Source organism: Chlorocebus sabaeus, chromosome 27 (genome assembly GCF_047675955.1).
Source record: "Chlorocebus sabaeus isolate Y175 chromosome 27, mChlSab1.0.hap1, whole genome shotgun sequence".
NCBI classification, from domain to species: Eukaryota; Metazoa; Chordata; class Mammalia; order Primates; family Cercopithecidae; genus Chlorocebus; species Chlorocebus sabaeus.
The window spans coordinates 24,299,655-24,320,645 of NC_132930.1; the positions used below are offsets into that span (position 1 = coordinate 24,299,655).

The 20,991-nt window shown below is 34.3% G+C and overlaps 1 protein-coding gene and 1 long non-coding RNA gene across 8 annotated transcripts in view; both read right to left on the reverse strand.

Moving 5' to 3' along the window:
• Window positions 1-20,991, reverse strand: part of TBC1D19 (TBC1 domain family member 19) — a 174,796-nt gene that overhangs the window by 86,040 nt on the left and 67,765 nt on the right. For all 7 annotated transcript variants that reach the window (XM_008017700.3, XM_008017702.3, XM_073012480.1 and 4 more), the window contains 4 exons: window positions 19,382-19,492; window positions 12,669-12,741; window positions 7,021-7,059; window positions 5,303-5,415 (listed from right to left, as the gene is read on the reverse strand). In XM_008017700.3, coding sequence (XP_008015891.1) covers window positions 5,303-5,415; window positions 7,021-7,059; window positions 12,669-12,741; window positions 19,382-19,492 — 336 coding nt within the window. The remainder of the gene's footprint in view (window positions 1-5,302; window positions 5,416-7,020; window positions 7,060-12,668; window positions 12,742-19,381; window positions 19,493-20,991) is intronic.
• LOC140710559 (uncharacterized) lies at window positions 17,793-19,368 on the reverse strand. The gene is made up of 2 exons (XR_012091626.1): window positions 18,027-19,368; window positions 17,793-17,916 (listed from the first exon to the last, which is right to left on the reverse strand). It is a non-coding gene; the product is annotated as an uncharacterized lncRNA (long non-coding RNA).

Here is a 20,991-nt window from a genome sequence, read left to right on the forward strand (position 1 = left end):
CTGACATGCCCTGGAGGCATTTTCCCCATTGTCTTGGCAATTGGCATTTGGCTCCTCATTACATATGCAAATTTCTACAGCCAGCTTGAATTTCTACCCAGAAAATGGGTTTTTCTTTTCTACCACATTGTCAGGCTGCAAATTTTCCAAACTTTCATGCTCTGTCACCTCTTCAATGCTTTGCCGCTTAGAAATTTCTTCCACCAGATACTTACCCTAAATCATCTCTCTCAAGTGCAAAGTGTGAAAGGAAAATAAATCTTGGGGTCCCCAAATCACTAAGCTAAAGGGCAAAGTCAAGATGGGAATTGGGTCATGCAAAACTGCCTCCCCTTTTGTTTCTTAAAAAAGATGATTATAAGATGAAAAGCTACACACCTCCCCCATATTTTACTCACAAGGAAATTCCTAGTGAGTTCGAAGATCTTCACCCTAAGGTGTTTCTGTTAAAATTTCACTATGGCAATGTAAACTGATAGCTTATTTTTACAGGTGCAGTCACCTCCCTGCCCACCAGACAAATGCATATCTGATTGCTTCCCTGCCCCATTTTTTTCTAGGTTACCTTATGGAAAAATGCAGATTCCCCACATTTTTCCTCGCTGCATTTGTCTGTGTCATCTTAGGCTAAAAAAAAAATGCAGATTCACTGAGCCAGGCAAAGGCATGAATAATTATTTTTCCCACCCACCTCTTACATGAAAATTGTGTACTTCTCAATATCTCACTCTTTCCCCTTTAAATTTGGAGCCCTCAAAATCATCTTTGGAGAAGGCATAGACCTGTTTCCAGGATGCACATCCTTAACTTTGGCAAACAAACCTCCTAATTGTGACTTGTCATTTTTCTCAATTGACAAAAGTTACACAGATCTCTAGGGCAGGGACAAAATGCTGCCAGACTCTTTGCTAAAGCATAACAAGAGTCCCCTTTATTCCAGTTCCCAAAAAGTTTCTCATCTCCATCTGAGGCCATCTCAGCCTGGACTTCATTGTCCATATCACTATCAACATTTTGGTCAATGCCATTCAACAAGTCTCTAGGAAGTTCCAAACTTTCCCACATTTTCCTGTCTTCTTCTGAGCCCTCCAAACTATTCCCACTTCTGCCTATTAACCAGATCCAAAGTCACTTCCACATTTTCAGATATCTATAGCAGCACCCTACTCTCTGCAGTACCAATTTACTATTATGAGTCCATTCTCATGCTGTTATGAAGAAATACCCAAGACTGGATAATTTATAAAGGAAAGAGGTTTAATTGACTCACAGTTCCACATGGCTGAGGAGGCCTCAGGAAATTTACAATCATGGCAGAAAGTACCTCTTCACAGGGCAGCAGGGGAGAGAATGAGTACTCAGTGAAGGGGGAAACACCTTACAAAACCAAACCATCAGATCTCATGAGAACTCACTCACTATCATGAGAACAGGATGGGAGAAATTGCTCCCATGACTTAATTATCTCCACCTAGTCCCTCCCATGACATGTGGGAATTATGAGAAGTACAATTCAAGGTAACATTTGGGGTGGGGAACACAGCCAAAACATATCACTAGATTTCAGTTTTTTAAAGAGTAGGGTATTGGGAGGCTGAGGCAGGCGGATCACGAGGTCAGGAGATCGAGACCATCCTGGCTAACACAGTGAAGCCCCGTCTCTACTGAAAAATACAAAAAAAATTAGCTGGGCATGGTGGTGGGTGCCTATAGTCCCAGCTACTGGGGAGGCTGAGGCAGGAGAATGGCGTGAACCCAGGAGGCGGAGCTTGCAGTGAGCCGAGATCACGCCATTGCACTCCAGCCTGGATGACAGAGTGAGGCTCCATCTCAAAATAAATAAATAAATTAATAATAATAATAATAATAAAAAGGATTTCATAGGGAACAAGGCTGAAGTCAGAAAGATAAGGTAGAAAGTTTTTTTTTTAAATTCAGGCAAGAAATGATGGTATTTTGAAATGAGAGTGGTAGTGAAACATGTTTAGGAGTTAAATCAAGAAGGAATTACTGAGTAATATAATTGAGTAATATGATATTCAGGAGTTAGGGATGACACCAGGTTTCTGGCTATGGTTCCTTGATGGACAACGGTACTGAAAAAGGAATTTAGGAAGAGTGTTGACATCTTGAATTGGAGGTGCTTGTGAGATACACAAGTGCTTAGGTGTACTAAGCAGCTGCATTTGAGGTTTAGAAAAGAGAGATCTGAGAAGAAAGTATATAGATTTGAGGTAACTGGTAACTGAGGCTTTGGGAGTTTGTAGTATTTGCTAAGGAATGTATGAAGAAGAGAACGACCCTCAAGAATCCTAACTGATAAGACAAAGAAGACCCTCCACCAATGAAGAATGCCAGAAAGAGCACTGTGTCACAAAAGCAAAGGAATTTTTCAATAAAGGAGTAGTCAATGAGGTTAAATACTGACAACAGGTATAAGAGGTAGACATTTCTTTTCTTTTCTTTTGTTTCTTTGGAGACAGAGTCTTGCTCTGTTGCCCAGGCTGGAGTGCAGTGGCATGATCTCACTCACTGCAACCTCCACCTCCTGGGTTCATGTGATTCTCGTGCCTCAGCCTCCCAAGTAGTTGGGATTACAGGCATACACTACCATGCCTGGCTAATTTTTTGTATTTTTAGTAGAGTCAGGGTTTCTCCACGTTGGCCAGGCTGGTCTCGAACTCACAAAATCAGGTGATCCACCTGCCTCGGCCTTCCAAAATGCTGGGATTACAGGCCTGAGTCACTGTGCCCAGCTTGACATTTCTTCCATTTAAATAAAAGTAGATGAGGAAAGGACCAGGTGCTGATGCAATTAAGTTTACAAGTTTGGCAGGAAGAATTTGAACGAATTTCTAATGATGACTTCTGTTTTCTCTAAGTATCAGGAGGTGAAGTATTTTGCTAAGACTGAAGAGAAGGGATTGAAGAGAGTAGAGGTCAGAAACAGGCACTGCGAAGACTAAGTGAGTTGACCACAAAAATCCAGGCAGGTCAGGCATCATTATGGGCCAAGGCAAGGTTGTAAGAATCTTCCTAAGAAATCACTAAAGAAAATCTTATTTGTTAATATTAGTCTTGGCTATTTTATCAGTAAGCAAGTACCTAGAGCAAAAGTAGAGGAACATTTTCTGTCTTTAATAAGCAAACTGAAATTTAAAAATTTTTTAAATATGAACAATGTTTATTAAATATGGACATTTTGACACATACCTAGAAATGTGTAGAAAAGGAAATATACGAAAGAAATCTTTTTAAACCTAACACAGATTTTCTTAAAAAAATGAAAGTTAGATAATATTCTATTCAAATTATGAAAAGAATTTACTAGGAACTACAAGTATTATATTCAAAGTCTTTGTATTAAAATAGATTTTAAAGAATAGCTTTATGTTTGTGAAATGTAAAATCTTCCACTTATGTCTACCTCCTCAACTATGACTACAATTATATGTGCAGTTTATTTCATGTGACTGAAAAGCGATTCAACAAAAAATTTCAATAAGGTATTCTTAATAAGAAGTAGTATTCTTTTTCCTTCTCTCTTTCTGTCTCTCTAATGCACCACCTACAACAATTATTTTGGAACTACTATAGTTCACTGGGGTCACACTTTTATAGCTGAAATTAACTGTAAGTGATAAAAGATGCTTTAATCAAAAACTCAGGGTTGCTTTTCTGAAAATATTAATTTCTATTTACAGATATTGAATAGACTTGTCACTTTGCAATTAGAAAATTCAGATGGCTATTAGCTCCAAAATTCAAGGGTAAAAATCACCTTAAAAATTTTTTTTCTTTTTACAAGAAAACATCTACAAGTAGTAAAAACAACCTTTGAACACTGTAAAAAATAATGATTACCGGGGATTATTATTTTATTATTATGTGGGGTTATTAGGATGATACTTCTGGAAATATTCTAAATTTGTTTTAGAAATGGCAGTGATTCCTCTGCAAAGAGACAGAATTTGTTAATCCAATTTCTACACAGTTAGCAGCGCATCTACAAAGTTAGATCAGGACAAGAGTTGTATCTTCTTCTACAAGAACTGATACACTCAAAAAAATGCCCAATATATACTCAAATCTATTTTATACCCTATTTTCTCTAAAGTGTCACTATAAAAGGCTAGCAATATCATTTATCTAAAACTGCTCTGAAATAAATTACAAGCTTTATTGTTACAAAAAGGAAGCAAGTGATTTTTGACAGAGCTGTTCAGAGGGAGATTTAAAACACAGTATACACACATGCATGTATACATAGTTTGCAAGGGTTAGAGATGTGGTTTTTATAATAGTATTAATAACATTTGATTTTCTTTAAAAACATCATAATTAATTATAATTAACTTATAACATAATTATATGTAATTTGTAACTCTTATGATTACTTTTATTAATAGTGACCATTTATGTTCCAGGCACTATGTTAAAACCACAGGTACATTATTTCATTTAATTCTGACAATAATTATGTGATATAAATATTATTACCTATATTTAAGTGTGGGTTAACTGAGATTTGAAGAAATATAAGAACTTGCTCAATGATATATTTCTAGTAAGCTGGGGGAGCTAGAAGTTGAAACCAGGTCTGTATGATTCCAAGACCCATGTTTTTAACCACCAGGCTAGAAAACTATTAGTGTACTATTCATTAAAATCTTTTAAATGGATAACTTCTATGATTAATGGGCTTAAGCAAAAAACAAACAAAAAATCCCCACTAAGAATATTTCAAGAATCAATGTCTTATATCATTTTGTTTTATTTAATCTATTACCCATCTATTGGTGATCTCTTTTCATATTCATATTTCCTAAAATAAAATGTTCTTACATGTAAAAAAAAAATTCCCACTTAATCTGTCAATTTCTAGAACCATAAAAATAGTGCATATTTCAAAGGTAACTATAGGGACAAAAAATTCATTTACTTAACCTGAGTTGCCTTTCTTTATTTCTCTGTAGTCTAACATCCTTATTCTACCACACATCTTCAAGGATCTAAATTGTCAGCCTCCACTTCTCAAAATTTTACTTACTGTTTTGTTGTATATGTAAGATCACACCATTTCATTAATTATTAATAACAAAAACGTGTATATTAAGCATACAATGATTAAATTATATGTTAAATTTTATTTTAGAACCTAAAACTATAGTGATTTTGAAAATTTCAAAAGGGGGTTAATAATAGATTAAGAAACAAAAGTTTTTTTCTATTTTGAATAACTGGTCTTTGAAAAATAAATACCCCAGAGCTAAAATCTGACCCACCCTTTTTTTCTTCTTACCTCAGGTTGGCTGGAAATATTCAAAATGAGAGCCCACAATTCAGCTCTCAGTGCCGTGGGACTTCCTTGTCTGATGTACTGTTGAGCAGCAGCACTATCTTGTTCTGCTAGAACTATCAAAAGTATATGAAAATCTCCTTAGAAAACTCAGAATGTAAGAAACATCACTGAAATCTTCAATTATAAATCTTTTGGGAAGCTGACATTCAGTCTTTCTATCTAACATAATTACACCGTATCTTTACCTTTTAAAACTTATTCTCTGGATTTCCATACAGCCCTATTTGCAGCCCCCATCCCACCACCTCCGCCCCAGTTGCAAGCCTTAAGCTCTTTCATCTCCTACCCAGTCTGGATAAGGAGGGACTTAATAAGGACTTTGAGATCACTTTGATTTAACTATAGCTCCATGGATCTGAAACTAGTATTTTGTGTGTGTGTGTGTGTGTGTGTCTGCATGTATATACATATAGGAAATAATTTTTAGATTCCATTAGCAGGTAAATTCATAGCTACAGAAACCCCAAATTTCTTATGTATATTCTACTACCTCATGAATGTTCTAATATTTGGAAATGGTACATGAAGTTTCATGGCTAAGAATTACAGTATATAAGAATGTTAGCTATCTATTCTATTAAATGACTTCTTAGTTATTTGCGAAAATCAACAGAAAACAGGAATTTTAAAAGACGTAGAAACAAAGATCTCATAACCATGTAAGAAGGATCAAGTTACTCTTAAGCAGCCAAGTTCACACAATCAATACGTTATCTTTTGCTTTCATTTTAATTTTTATTTTCTTTAATAAAAATGTCAGCTATTCAGTCTGGAAATAAAGGTCCAAAAAAACAAAATGAAGCAAAACCAAAAAAAGACATACCAAAGCAACTGCTAATGTTTATCTAACCAGTATTGTTTCCTTATATTTTCTTCTTAAAAGGATATGGAAAAAATAATCTTATATTAAATGAAAATGACATGAGCAGAAGAAACAAAGGAATCATAAAACAAAAAAGAGATGAAACATATTCTTTAATTTGCAATTGCTCTTAATAAAAGTGTCAAATCATACAAATAAATTCTAAATAAATACAATTTTTAAAAATTGAACTAGGGATTTGGTACATGACAATATAGTTGCCATAGAAGGTTCATTCTGACACAAAGACCAATCTGTACTTCATATTTCAAAGACAAAAAAGGATTTATAAAAACAAGGAAAAGAATCTTCTAAAGACAGGGAAAAATTATTCCCCAGAATACTAACAGCCACTTTGGTTATTAAGCCACACCACTGTGAATGGTCACTGGGAACCATTACAGTTATATTTTCTCCTAATGCGGGAGCATATTCCCATTAACTCTAATGAGAGGTGTGTGGGTGCATCAAAGACAGAACCTGCCTCTTTGATTTTAAAATGAAATTCTACTGCCGAATGGATTAAGCTAACATCCCTGAGGAATATGTGTCTGCATTTCCTTTTTAGTGAACCAGCTGTGTACTTCTTTCTCTGATATTTATTGATAAAGCCAAAATGATGCATTTTCCCTACTTATAAAGATTCTCATTATATAATCTACATGTTTAACTATTACCCCTCTTTAGGTTTTTTGCTTTTCAGAGATTAAATTTCCTTGGAGGTTATTTGAGGCAGACATTTACCTGGGACTGTCTCACTTTTCAGAAATAATAACTTTTATAATTAAAAGCTTACCTTTTTGCCCAATACGTACATGCTCATTTTCAAAAAGTTCTAAAAATGTTAAAAGAAAATAAAATTATTAGACACGAGTATGATCAACCACATTTGGAACAACATTAGATACATTTTTCTGGTATTGATACGTTTCATGATTTTTAAACTTGGATGGTTATATAGAAAACTACAAGAATATCTTATACGTAAAAATGTTTTTTCTAAATTGTTTAAAGCTAAACAATTTTTTGTTTAAAATTAAAACAGACTTATGAGCATTTAATAAAACAAAAAACTGATGAATGAATTTTCCCTTCGTTAAAACAGCTCCTCATAATACAAAAATGTTCCTAATCATTCATCTTTTAGTTTTTTCTAAAAGAAAAACAAAACTTATTGACAGCTTCATTTACAAAATCCTACTTCCACTCCAATCTACCATTGGCTATCTAATAAAAGTATATCTAACAAAAGCCTTACTACTATATAGGAAAAATCTCACTCTACAAATATCATTTCAAAGATTCTATGATGAGATTTTTTAAAGTACCAATCATAATGGAAAAAGATTCATGAACTGACTATATTACATTAAAAAAAAAAAAAAAACTTCTGTTCATCAAAAAACACTGTTAAGAGAGAGAAAAATGTAAGTAACCAAGTGGAAGAATATATTTGCTGTACATATATCTGGCAAAAGACTCCTATTCAGAATATATAAAGAACTCCTGGTAGACAAAGATAGATGACTCTCAGACACAAACAGACAAAAGACTTAAATAGAGGCTCTTCACAAAAGAAGTGACCTGAAGGACCAATAAACACATGAAAAGTTGCTCAACCACATTGGTCTTCAGGGAAATGCAATTAAAACCACTATGAAACACACAACCGCCACAATAGCTAAAATGAAAAAGACTGACAATTCTAAATGTAAAAGATGTGGAGCAAATGAATTTCTCATACAAAGCTAGTAGGAGTAGAACTTGGCACAAACACTGTGGAAAACTGTCCAGCAATATCTACTAACACTAAACAGATGTGCATATCCCACAATAATTAGCAATCCACTCTCAGTTATAAACCCTAATGCATACATATGTGCACCAAGAGATGTTTATAAGAATATTCACAGCACCACCATTGATAATAACTGAAAATGTAAACAACTCAAATTACCATCAGCAGTATACTAGACAGTGGCATATTCATACAATAGGTTATAATACAGCAATGAGAATGAATGATTTATAATTCTCTACAACACCTTGAATATTATAAGGAAAAGCAAACACACAAGAGTATATATGATTTCATTTCTATAAAGTACAAAAATAAGCAAAACTAATCTGTGATGCCAGACGGCAGAATAGTTTTTACCCATGAGCGTGACAGAATCTGGACGTGTGCCTAAGGGGGCTTCTGAGGTGCTGGTAATATTCTGTTTCTTGGTCTAGCTGGAGGTTACACAAGTGTGTTCACTTTGTAAAAATTCACTGATCTGTATAGACGTGATTTGTGTGCTATCCAGTATGTATGTTGTACTTCTATAGAAGTTATTTAAAAATTAGCAGTCATTTTTCTATTACCTGCAGTACTTGAAAACTCTAGTTTTGGAATATAAAATTGCAACACTAAGGAAAAATCAGAAGAATTCTCTTAATCAAAGAAAGATTAATGTAAGTGTGGTACATTTTCAGTATTACATAATTTTTTAGTTTTAAAAAATAATGCAAAAGCTGTTTTTTCATTAGAGTATTTGAGCCAGAATGCCTTATTCTTTTAGTTTATTGTAGTCCTAGTACTTCTGAAGTAATTAGGAAGTAATTAGTTGAACAGATTATACAATGACTAAGGAAAGTGTCTGGGATCCCTAACATAATCATATATCTATGTATATAGTAACATATGTATATATGTATATAGTAACAATACAGTTTCATTTTAATCAGCTATGATTTCTGAGACTTAGTGGCCAAAGAAGACAATGCTTCAGTGAACACTGTAATAGCATGAGACGGCAGATGTAATACTGCAGCATACTATAGTGGGGCTTAGCTCAGTAAACTTTCAGAAAATAACAAACAGTGTATTACAGGCACTGGAGATAGTTTTCACAGAGAACCCCATAACTGGTTCTTCTCAGTTATCTTGACAAGCACATCACAAAACTGGCCCATAACAACTCGATTTTTTTCATCCTCCTTGACTAAGGATTAAGTTAAATTTTCTCTTAAGATTCAAATTATAATCCTTTATGTTCATTTCAATCAATGTAGTTTATACAGTTCAAGATTTTCTTCTCATAATGTGCCAAGAAATGTTTTACATTCGTAATTTTCACTGAATGAATAAAGAATAGCTGAATAATCAAGTAAAAATAAGTTGCCAGCCAATTCTCATTTTCTAACAAAAGCAGATGATATTACTAGATGGTAACAGCGCTTTATTACCCAAAGTAGTATGAAATAACAATAATCAGACTTCTTAAAAAGTTTAACTATTCAATTATGTGAAATACAATAATTCTGTTTTTTAAATGCTATTTGCTGTCCTAAGAATAAGAAGCCAAAATATCAGAACCAGAATCTCCAACTTATACTCTAATTCTGTGTTTTTCAGAGTGCCCTGAGGACCATTATGTTAACAGATGCATCTATATTAATAGATCTTGCTCAGGAAAAATACTTCTGTTAAAACGATCTTGGAAGATGCTAAGCTAAAATAGTTGAGTTAAGACTTCTCATAGTCTTTAAGATAGTAACATACACTGTACATCTTAAGAAGGTATACAATTCAGCCCTTCTCAAACCTTATTTGACAACAAGATTCTCTTTTTCACAGGGCATCTTATGAGTGCTCCTTAGTATAACGCTTCAGGAAATACTGCACTAACTGAGTATGGTTTTTTTCTTTTAGAAAGAAAATGTCTATTTAGTAGAACCCTCGTCTAATTAAGATTCATTATTACGTACACTCAGACAATAAAATCAGACATAGGACCTCCTTTATCATAAAGCCTTATGAAAGAATGCTGATCTTGCTCACTCTGTTAATATCAGTCTTATAAATGGTTTCCATAGTAAATGTGTGTGTGTGTATTTACAATAAATGCAATGCGTGTTCATGAGTTTGTAGAAATAATGGCTATGACTGTTTTTTTTAATTATTGTTAAATAAGGATTCTATAGGATAATTGTAAGGACTTTTTCTCCTGACTTATATATAAAAGCTCGTAAGTAAGAAATGCATTTCAAAGATAATAATTGAATAACAGTAACGATAAAACAGAGGTAACAGAGGTTTTAAAGATGTGTAAGAACACAATTCCCTTAAGCCACACTTAAACTTAATTCTGAATATAAAAAACTTGCCTCTAGCCAAACACAAGTATAGCAACATTTTCCAACATTAGCATTACATTTCCAACTTAAAGCGAAAGACACAGACTAAAATATAAAATAAGAGGTCGTCAGCCTCCTTCAAGCAGCCTTAGATGTTCTATGCTCCAGTCGCCCTTTAAAGGTAATAACAGCAAATACCACACTGTATCTTATCTGTCACTTACCACTACTTTTTCCCCTAAAAGCAGAGATTATGTCTTATGTCTATGTATTCTACATAAAACTCTGTATTTACCAACCCCTGGCCCTCAGCAGGGTCTCTACATTTGTTATATTATGAATGAATCAAAGAAGGAAAATCTGCACTGTAAGTTTAAAAATACAGTATGTTAAGTCTTCTAAAGCACAGATACTATGAGATTTAGAATAATTTTAAATAACTCAAAGATATTTCAAAAGTAAAAAATAAAAATATAATTCAAGGCTGTGTTACTACTTCCTTTCCTTTCTAATATGACTATCAATTGCCATGAATAAAAGTACAAGGTATTTTATTTTATAAGATATTTTACATCTTCTTATAAAATAAGAAAAGGCTGTCAAAGGTGGCAGGAGGGAGGCAGTACAGTGTAGCAGACTTTGGAGACGGACTACTTAGTTTTGAATCCTGGCTCTACTACTTACTAGTTTTGTGACCTGGAGCAAGTTACTTAACATCTCCACATCTTCAACTTTAAAATGAAGATAATAATCCTACATCACATTATATAAGAAAATTAAAACCATATTGCAATACTACTATACACTGCCAGACTGACTAAGACAAAGATGAAATACACCAAGCATCAGTGAGGACATACAGCAAAACTACGACTCTCATACATTGTTGGTGAAAGTGTAAACTGGTACTAACACTTTTGAAAACTCACTGGCAGTTATTTACTAAAAATGAACATATACAAATATGAATATGCATGAATGAATGAATGAATATTTCTAGGACCTAGAAAATACACTCCCAGGTATATACTCCACAGCAGAATATAGATACATTCACCAAAAAACACATACTAGAATGATAATAGTAGCCTTATTTGTACTATCCCCAACTTGAAACTTCCCAAATATTTACCAACCGTAGAATAGATAAATAAATGTGTGGTATATGCATCCAGTGGAACACTGGGAAGCAAATGATCTATAAACACATGTAACAATATGGCCAAATGTCACAAATATAATTTGAACAAAAGAAGTCAAACATCACAGAGACACACTGTATGCTTTTATTCATATGAAGTTCAAGAATTTGAAAAACTAATCTGTGCTGCCAGAAATCAGAATAGTAGTTATCTTTGTAATGGGGATTAAAGACTAAAAGAGGGTAGGAGGAGGGCTTCTGTTTAGTGTTCTGGGTATTTTAATAGGTGTATTCAATTTGTAAAAATTCATTAAGCTGTCCTCTTATTATATATGTATTCCTCTATGTGCATTATATATTAATAAAGTATCTAAAATGAAAATAGATACCTTATAGAGTTGCTGAGAGGTTAAAATGAGACAATATAGATGCAACATATAGTATGCGCTCAATGGTTATTTCTGATTATATAGAATAATAATAGTAATAATTATGTAATATTGCTATTATAATAGTAGAAGAGCCAACTTATTTTATAGAGGAAGAAACAAGTCCAAAGATGTATAGTGACTTGTGCAAGTTATGCACTTAGCCAGTGGCAGAGGAAAGACCAGAATAGTCTCCTAATCCCTATCTAGTATTATTTCTACTACAATACAGGGCTCCCATACTTTAAGTAAATTTTTACTTCATTTTTATTATAGCTAAATACCAATGTAGTATTTAGTAAAACATACACTGAATTTATGCACAAAAAGGGAAAAGTTAGGAAAATTGCTTGGATTATTAAGGTTTAAAAGTCACTATTTTTAAAGCCTAAGTTGACTCAAGGTAGACATCAGTATTCACTTAACTTGGTGATACAAAAGTAAAAACAGATACTGTTGGCCAGGAAAGGATGTTGCCAGTAAAGATTCTGACAACAAAAATAACTTATATATGTCTAATGACTTTTCAAAATCATTTTAAAGATCAAATAAAAAGACAAAATCTGGTTGAACTCTAATACTTACAACATACCGGATTCTATTCAATATATAACAGTAGCCAAGGAGAGGCAAAAGCACGCTTAGTTTTCAGATATTTAAAAAAAAAACTGCTAAATTAACTTGGAAATAGCAATATAAACCTTAGGCTCACTCTCATTTATCATTAATTGAATTAATTGGAAAAATACCAACCAGGAGGCACTTGTGTAGAATCATCTATACCCAGTTGTCCTATATTTAAGCCAAGTTCCACAAAGCATTCTTTCTGAAAAATAACATATGTAGAATTGACATAGATCTCAGACTTTACTGCACATTGTTAAAAGATCACCTTTGCCTAAACATTAGCTTAAATAAAAATCACAATGTGAAATGAGGCTTTGCTTTATTCAAATACCTAAAAAAGAAAAGGACATATTAAACATCTAAATAATAATGCATTAGTCCAAAATTAAGGAACAGAATAACCAGTGATTACTATATAATGTTTATTATTTTCATATGAAATAATCACGAATAGAAAAGATATAAGCATTTAGGAAATATAAATATACAATGGGAAAGACACAAACATATAATATTTATCCAAATGAAGAGCCATTAGCAACATTTTTCTTTCTCCTAATTTTTCCTACCTAAAAAAAGTTTTACTTCTTGCCTTTTGACCAATGAGTGCTGCCATTGTTTGAAATAACTGTTTTTCAAAAATAGTTCTTGATTTTGCCTTTTTAGGTAACAGACTACTCAGTAAGTTAAGGAATGATAATTATCCTTTCAGTAAAAAACTAACTTTAAACCTTTCCTGAAACACACACACACATACAAACACTCGATATGCGTATCACTTACCAATTTCATCTTCTAAAATCATTGTCTAAAATTACCACTATGATCCTGTATGTGTGCTTTCTATGGTACTGTACCTCACTCAGATCTTAATCAACTAAACACTGCAAATATCCAAAACAACTTAAATTAATTTTTAAGTACAATTGGACCATCAAGTGCTCTGCTAAAATAAGGATAAATCAGATTTATTCTCCAGACTTCCTCTACTTATCTAGTAATGTCTAGGGAAAATAATAATGTTTGTCTGGTAGTTTTTAAATATATAAAAACCTCACATTATTCACATTTTTATGCTCTAAGTAATTAAATATTTCTATTAATATTTGCCTCAGTATTTTGTTACTATTCTAATTGCTAAACCCATACTTCCTTGCCCTTTAAAAAATGGAATTAGTTTTAATCCTTACTAATTATCTATTATTACTTAAGTTAGTGATTTATTAATGTCCTTTACAAGATAGTTATTCAGCCTAACATATACATATACACATTTCATTTTTGTATAGATGTTAAATAACTACTACTATATTTCAATTTTTAAACTTTATCTACACTTTAAAAAGTACTGCATCTTGTCCATGACTAAGATCTACCATGGACCCCAGGACCGGCCTGCTAGCCCATGCTCTGATGTTAATGACATCGAAGGCACCCCTCCCGAGGAAATCTCAACTGCATGACCCCACTATGCCCCAATTCAGCAGGAAGCAGTTAGAGCAATCATCGGCCAACCTCCCCAATAGCACTCGGGTTTTCCTGTTGAGAGGTGGGACTGAGAGACAAGACTAGCTGGATTTCCTAGGCCGACTAAGATTCCTAAGCCCTGCTGAGAAGGTGAATGCACCCACCTTTAAACACGGGGCTTGTAACTCAGCTCACACCCGACCAATCAGGTAGTAAAGAGGGCTCACTAAAATACAACTTAGGCTAAAAGCAGGAGGTAAAGTACTGTCAAGTCATATATCGCATGAGAGCACAGGGGGAGGAGGGAAAATGATCGGGATATAAACCCAGGCATTCGAGCTGGGAGTGGGTAACCCCTTTTGGGTCCCCTCCCATTGTATGAGAGCTCTGTTTTCACTCTATTAAATCTTGCAACTGAAAAAAAAAAAAAAAAAAAAAAACAGTACTGCATCTTATGTTACCAATTTTTAATGACTGAAGAGGTAAATTTGTTATTCTTCCATTTTCAACCATTGTTTTCCATTTATTTTAAGGTACTCTTCTGTAATTGAAATCCTTTGTATTTCTTTTTTTTAATAACCTTAATCTTCATACTACAAAAGGGACTTATACCCAATAAATGCTTTAATATTAGGTTCTGTAATTAAAATAGAGAGTTTTACTTAGGTTAGGACATGTTAAAAAGCATAAACAGAACTCTGAACATCCATTTCCTACTTCATTGCCCTGGACTATTTTTAACTCAGTGTCAAGACACGGACCCTAATCTCAGATTTCCTTCAAAACTCACCCCAGGTATCTCATCTTCAGAGAAGCCTCCCTTGATATTCCAGGCTGATATAAGCAACTTTCTATGCATATATATTAACCTTTATCAACCAAGCACATAATCACATCATATTAAAATTGTATTTTTACTGCCCACCTCTCCACTAGCCTGCAGCTCTTGGAAGATAAGCACTGTCTCTTACACACATTGGCACTCTGCTTCACTACCTGGCACAGGGCCTGACATAGCGAAGGGGTTCAATAAATATTGAACCACACTATTTAGCTCTAGTCCTAACCAGCTGCCTCCACATAACCAAATTAGTAAATAGGAATTTGTCACAACTACACTTTAGAGTTAATAAATCTCAGTTATAAGGAATTTCTGTTTAATATGTATGTGTCTACATAACATTGTAATTAGGTTTAAAGGCTATCCATTATAGGATCACAGGACTTACTGAGCCTCACCAAGTCCAATACTTGTACAGGCAGACTAGGGTCACAGATAAACCATGCATCCTGGAGTCAGAATCATTATATTGCCAGGTTACATGACATAGGCAAGGCAGGGACAACTATCCATAATGACTGAGGAATAAAAGGACTAACTACACTCTTAATCATATAGCCACAATTTCTTGAAAATTAGCCACAAGCTTTTGGTTCTCCAATAGCTAAGAATGCATTTGCATCAGTTTATGGTCTCTTCAGACAGACAGAATACATAGTAGTCTCATTCACACATAAGCTGAAACTTTGTCTAAATTATCCTTTCCCTGCTTTTTTACCTAGCAAACTCCTTCAAGTTGGCTGGCTTCAGAGGGTCATCACCTAATCTTCATGTGAAACTGCCTCTACATGTGGCAGTTTCAGATATCATCTATTGATTTTATATGGAAAATGAGGATTTTAGCTCATGCACATTCTATTTCCACCCTTCAGTCATCATTAATTCTTAATTAAATCCATATTGAGAGTTTTGTATTATTGTGACTATGTAAATATTTCACTGGTGAGGCATGTTGTACTTATCAATGTTTTCATTCTTATACTTTTTTCCACACTGTTCATAATTAAACTGATTTTTCACTTACACAATTTTCTCTAATCATTTACCTCTTTTTCCTAAACCCATAACAACTCTGAAAAGACCCTCCTTGATATAATTTCGCATGTAGTCAAGCCTGTGAGATCATCTGCACTTTTGGTGTTTTTCTTGCAGGCATCCCTCCTGGAACCTTCCAACCTCCTGCTCCAATCTAGGGTTGTTGTGTTTCAGTCCAGTTGTACAGCCTTTGTCCTGGAACTTCTCTTCACTATCATTTCTGGAAATTTCCTTCTCTTTGGTTGGGATCCTGTTTTCTGGGTCCCATATTTTGCTTCTTGTTTATGACCTTGTTTGAAGTACTTCTACCAAGAGCTCCCTAAATAAGAGTAAATATTTTAGATCAGTACATCAGAAAATGTTTACTCCATCTTAACATTTGATTGACTGTTGGTTATATATAGAATTCCAGGCTTGAAATCACTCAGGTTTTTAAAGACATTACTTCAAAGTCTTCTGGCTTCCAGTGTTGTTGCTGAGAGTAAGATGCCACTCTGATTCCTGACACTGTATATACTCTGCTTTTCTTTTATAAAAAATTTTCAGTTTTCTCGTTTTCAAGTGCCTTGGTGTGGATCTTCTTTCATTCATGCCACTGGGTACTTGGTAAGCCTTTTCACTGGAGATCCACATCTTTCTTAAATTCTTATAAACTTAATTATGTTCCCTCCGTTTCCCTTTTCTGGAACTCCTTTTGGTCAGATGTTAATCTTTGTAGATTGATCTTATAATTTAAGAAATCTTTTCGCTCCAATTTTTCATTTCTTTGGTTTTTTGCTTCATCTTCTGACAAAGATTTCCTCAGCTTTGTTTTCAACTTACCTATCGATATGTATTTTTTGGCATACTATATTCTTAATTCAAAAACCTCCTTTTCATTCTCAAGTGTTTTCTTGCATTAATGAAATTCTGTTCTTGTTTCAAGTAATATCTTACTGAGAATATTAATGGTTTCATTAAAGTCTCCTTTTGGGAATAAATGGTTAACATGTCCATTTGAAGATGACATTGTGTTTACCTTCTCCCATCACTGTTGCCCTGAAAATGTACTGAATCACACACACACACACAAATTCTAAGAGAAACGCCCCCACTATATTGCTAAGCAATGTTATTTACTGAAAACATATGATCCTTGACTGGTAAACGACATCTGAAATGGAAAACTGTGAGTAGAGTATAAAAACTGACTGGGAAACACAGGCCTTAGCCACCTGTGTGGTGTCTCTTGGGAGGACTTAGAAGCTATGCTTATGTGCATTACAAGAAATGATTCCTATGGTGTATGAGACTTCCCTATGTTGTGCCTATGTGACTTGTCATTTCCAGTTGCATACCTTCCTTGTGAGGGTTGGGAAGTAGCATTTGGATGGCTGTAATGACTCTCCGTGATGATGAACCTGCTAATGGCATGCTAGTATACTGTCATGCTGTTTTCTGTCCTGTTTCACTCACAAATTTAAGTGAACCTGGTACCAGGTTATCGTCTATTGTATCCTGTGAGTATGAATGTAAATCAGAACCTGAAATGCCTACTAGTAGTCATTCCCTAATTTGGCTATTTGGGTTTTGTTATTGTTGTTGCTGTTTGGTTTTACTTTAGTTTGGCCCTGTCTTTCATACTGGAAGAATTCAAAAGTCTGGGGTTTCTAGGTTGGTCATTCCTATTTAGAAACGAAGTAATAAAAAACTGATTGGAAGCTCTGTCGGCAAGGGTCAGGCACAGAATGCAGTAGGCTTCATTATGAGGCAATTTAATATCTAGCCAACCTCTTTTAGGTAAGGGTTCTCTGAATCTCTGTTAGTCTTTTCTCTGGCATTCTAGAGTTGGTTGAGGGTAAGGAAAAAGACGGTGGAGGGTGGGGAAGGTAGGGTAGTGGTGGTAAGAATGAGAGTATTAGTCTCACCATTCAGCAGACTTGCACTTAATCGCTGTTTTCAATAGCTCATTCCTGTCCTGCTCTATGTCTGAGGTCTCCGAGTGCACAGTCTTTCTGCATCTGGATCTCTAGTGAATACACCTCTGGTCTTCTGTGGGGGAGGAGGAGTTATCTGAGTATGCATGGTGATGGAAATCTGGGGGACTAACTTCTCCTGATCCAGACTTTCACACAATCTCCATTTTCAGCCCTATGGCTCACCATGGTTTTCTGTAACATGTGGTACCTCCAATTCTCGAACATTTCTAAGGTTCTATGGAGAAAATCATCTTGCTTCTTGCATCAGTCAGTGTCTAGTCAGGAAATAGGTCATACCAGAAATTGAACAGGGAAAAACAGAACAAGTAAATGCAGAAAGCAACTATGACTTCTAGGTTAAAGGAAAGTAAACAAAAAAGAAACTAAGAACTTAGAAAAGGGTCTCCTGGTGCTGAAGGCTGAGATTCATACCTCTGTAGAGATATGCTGAAGGCTGAGATTCATACCTCTGCCACACAAAGGCAGACCAAGGGTGATGGAAAAACTTGTCAAGGGGCAGGTTAGAGCTGGACTATTGAGGACTACTGAGGTGAGTATTATTGAGCCTCCTGCATCCCAATCTGCTGACTCCTACACACAGGAGCTAGAAATGGAAACCCCTTCCTCCTTCTATGGCCTTGCAGTGTCCCTCTAGAACCTTCTATTGACAAAGCCTACCATCAGGCCTGCTGGCAAAGGGGAAATGTTTGTAGGGTCCAGCTCCAGCATGATAAAGCAGAGCAAAAAGGAGAATTTAGAGCTGAAAGATAATAAACTGAAGATAGGCAAAAAATATAAGGCCATAAATATACTTTAATCTCATTCATACTTTGTATCTTCTAGGGACATTTAGGTTTGATATTCTTCTCCCCTGTTTAAGTCATTTATCATCAGCGCTCTATCTTAATACATTAATGCCCAGAGTTATAAGTGGCTTCCTAGTTTCACCAAAGACAGTATTTATATTTCTATGCTCCTTATTGTTTTAGGGTGACTTTGAAAGAAGAAGTGATAATTTCTTAATTCCACCATCAGGAAATCTCCCTACTTTTCATTTTAAAATGAGCTTCCTCACAAGAATATTATGGTCTCCAGAGCAAAGCCACTCTCTAATTAATTCTTATGTTCTCCATCTCCCTAAGTGCCTCATCTTGTTATAAGCTCCACAAAAGTTTGTGAAATTAAATAAAGTGTACTTTCTTAAAAATAATTTTATAAAACTCACAATTTATCTCAATTAGTTTTATAACCATCCACCAGGCAACTGAATCCCAACAAGCTGTCTCATAAATCTATGCTGCTTATTAAAATACAAAATAAGCAAAAGCATTTATAGGTCAATGCAAACTCATTTTTAGTCCTATTAGCAAAGCAGCTTGCTCTCTCTATATACATATTTGCAATAAAAGAATAAATGTCACTTTATTAATTTGTTTCATGAGTAGATTACCCTATTGCTTTACATACATGCTGTATAAAAACATTTTTCTAATTATCTTCTAAATGATGTTAATTTATTTTTAAGTTTCTATACTTACCAATTCAGGGATGTCTTTTACTTTCAGAGGAACTTGAATTAAACCCAAATGAGTCCTGAAACTAAGAGAATCACCGTTTTCATAATTTGGGTTGCGAAGATTAATTAATACCTTTAAAAACAAATCCAACAAAATTGGTTAGTTTCTTTATAGGATGTTTACACTTATAAAATTAGCAGGGATATTCTTTGTGTATCACCACAAAATTAATTACTATTTGGGTGATACACATACTTTAATTACATTCTAAAATAGTATAAAAGTATATTGAAATGTTAAAATATAATGCCATAAATATACTTTAATTAGGATAGTTTTAATATTCCAATAAATGATCTACAATACAAAACTCTACGAAGTTAAGAATTTAGTTAAAAATAAAAACTTTTTGGTGGTTAGAAAAAATAAAAATTGCTTGATTATAACACTTTACCAGAGAAGGTGATAAGAAAGAAATCTTGCTTGATTGTAATATTTATCAGGAAAAATTTTAGAAGCAATTCTAACACATTTAAAAAAAGATATTGACAATATTTGTAGAAAGATGATGAAGTAAGATTGCAGGGCATCTCTCTCTCCACTCCTATTCAACGTAATATTGGAAGTTCTGGCTAGGGCAATCAGGCAAGAGAAAGAAATGAAGGGTATTCAAATAGGAAGAGTGGAAGTCAAATTGTCTGTTTGCAGATGACATGATTGTATATTTAGAAAACCCCACTGTCTCAGCCCAAAATCTCCTTAAGCTGATAAGCAACTTCAGCAAAGTCTGAGGATACAAAATCAATGTGCAAAAATCACAAGCATTCCTTACACCAGTAACAGACAGAGAGCCAAATCATTGAACTCCCATTCACAATTGCTACTAAGAGAATAAAATACCTAGGAATCCAACTTACTAGGGATGTGCAGGACCTCTTTAAGGAGAACTACAAACCACTGCTCAAGGAAATAAGAGAGGACACAACAAATGGAAAAACATTCATGCTCATGGATAGAAAGAATCAGTATCATGAAAACGGCCATACTGCCCAAAGTAATTTATAGATTCAATGCTATCCCCATAGCTACCACTGACTTTCTTCATGGAATCGGAAAAAAACTACTTTAAACTTCATATGGAACCAAAAAAGAGCCCGCATACTCAAGACAATTCTAAGGAAAAAGAACAAAGCTGGAGGCATCATGCTTTCTAACTTCAAACTATACTACAAGGCTACAGTAACCAAAACAGCATGGTACTGGTACCAAAACAGATATATAGACCAATGGAAAAGAACAGAGGCCACAGAAAAAACACCACATATCTACAACCATCTGATCTTTGACAAACTTGATACAAACAAGCAATGCGGAAAAGAGTCCCTATTTAATAAATGGTGCTGGGAAAACTGGCTAGCCATATGCACAAAACTTAAACCGGACCTCTTCCTTACACCTTATACAAAAATAAACTCAAGATGGATTAAAGACTTAAATGTTAGACCTAAAACTATAAGAATCCTAGAAGAAAACCTGGGCAATACCATTCAGGACATAGGCATGGGCAAAGACTTTATGTCTAAAACACCAAAAGCAAAAAAAGCAATGGGAAAAAAAGCCAAAATTGACAA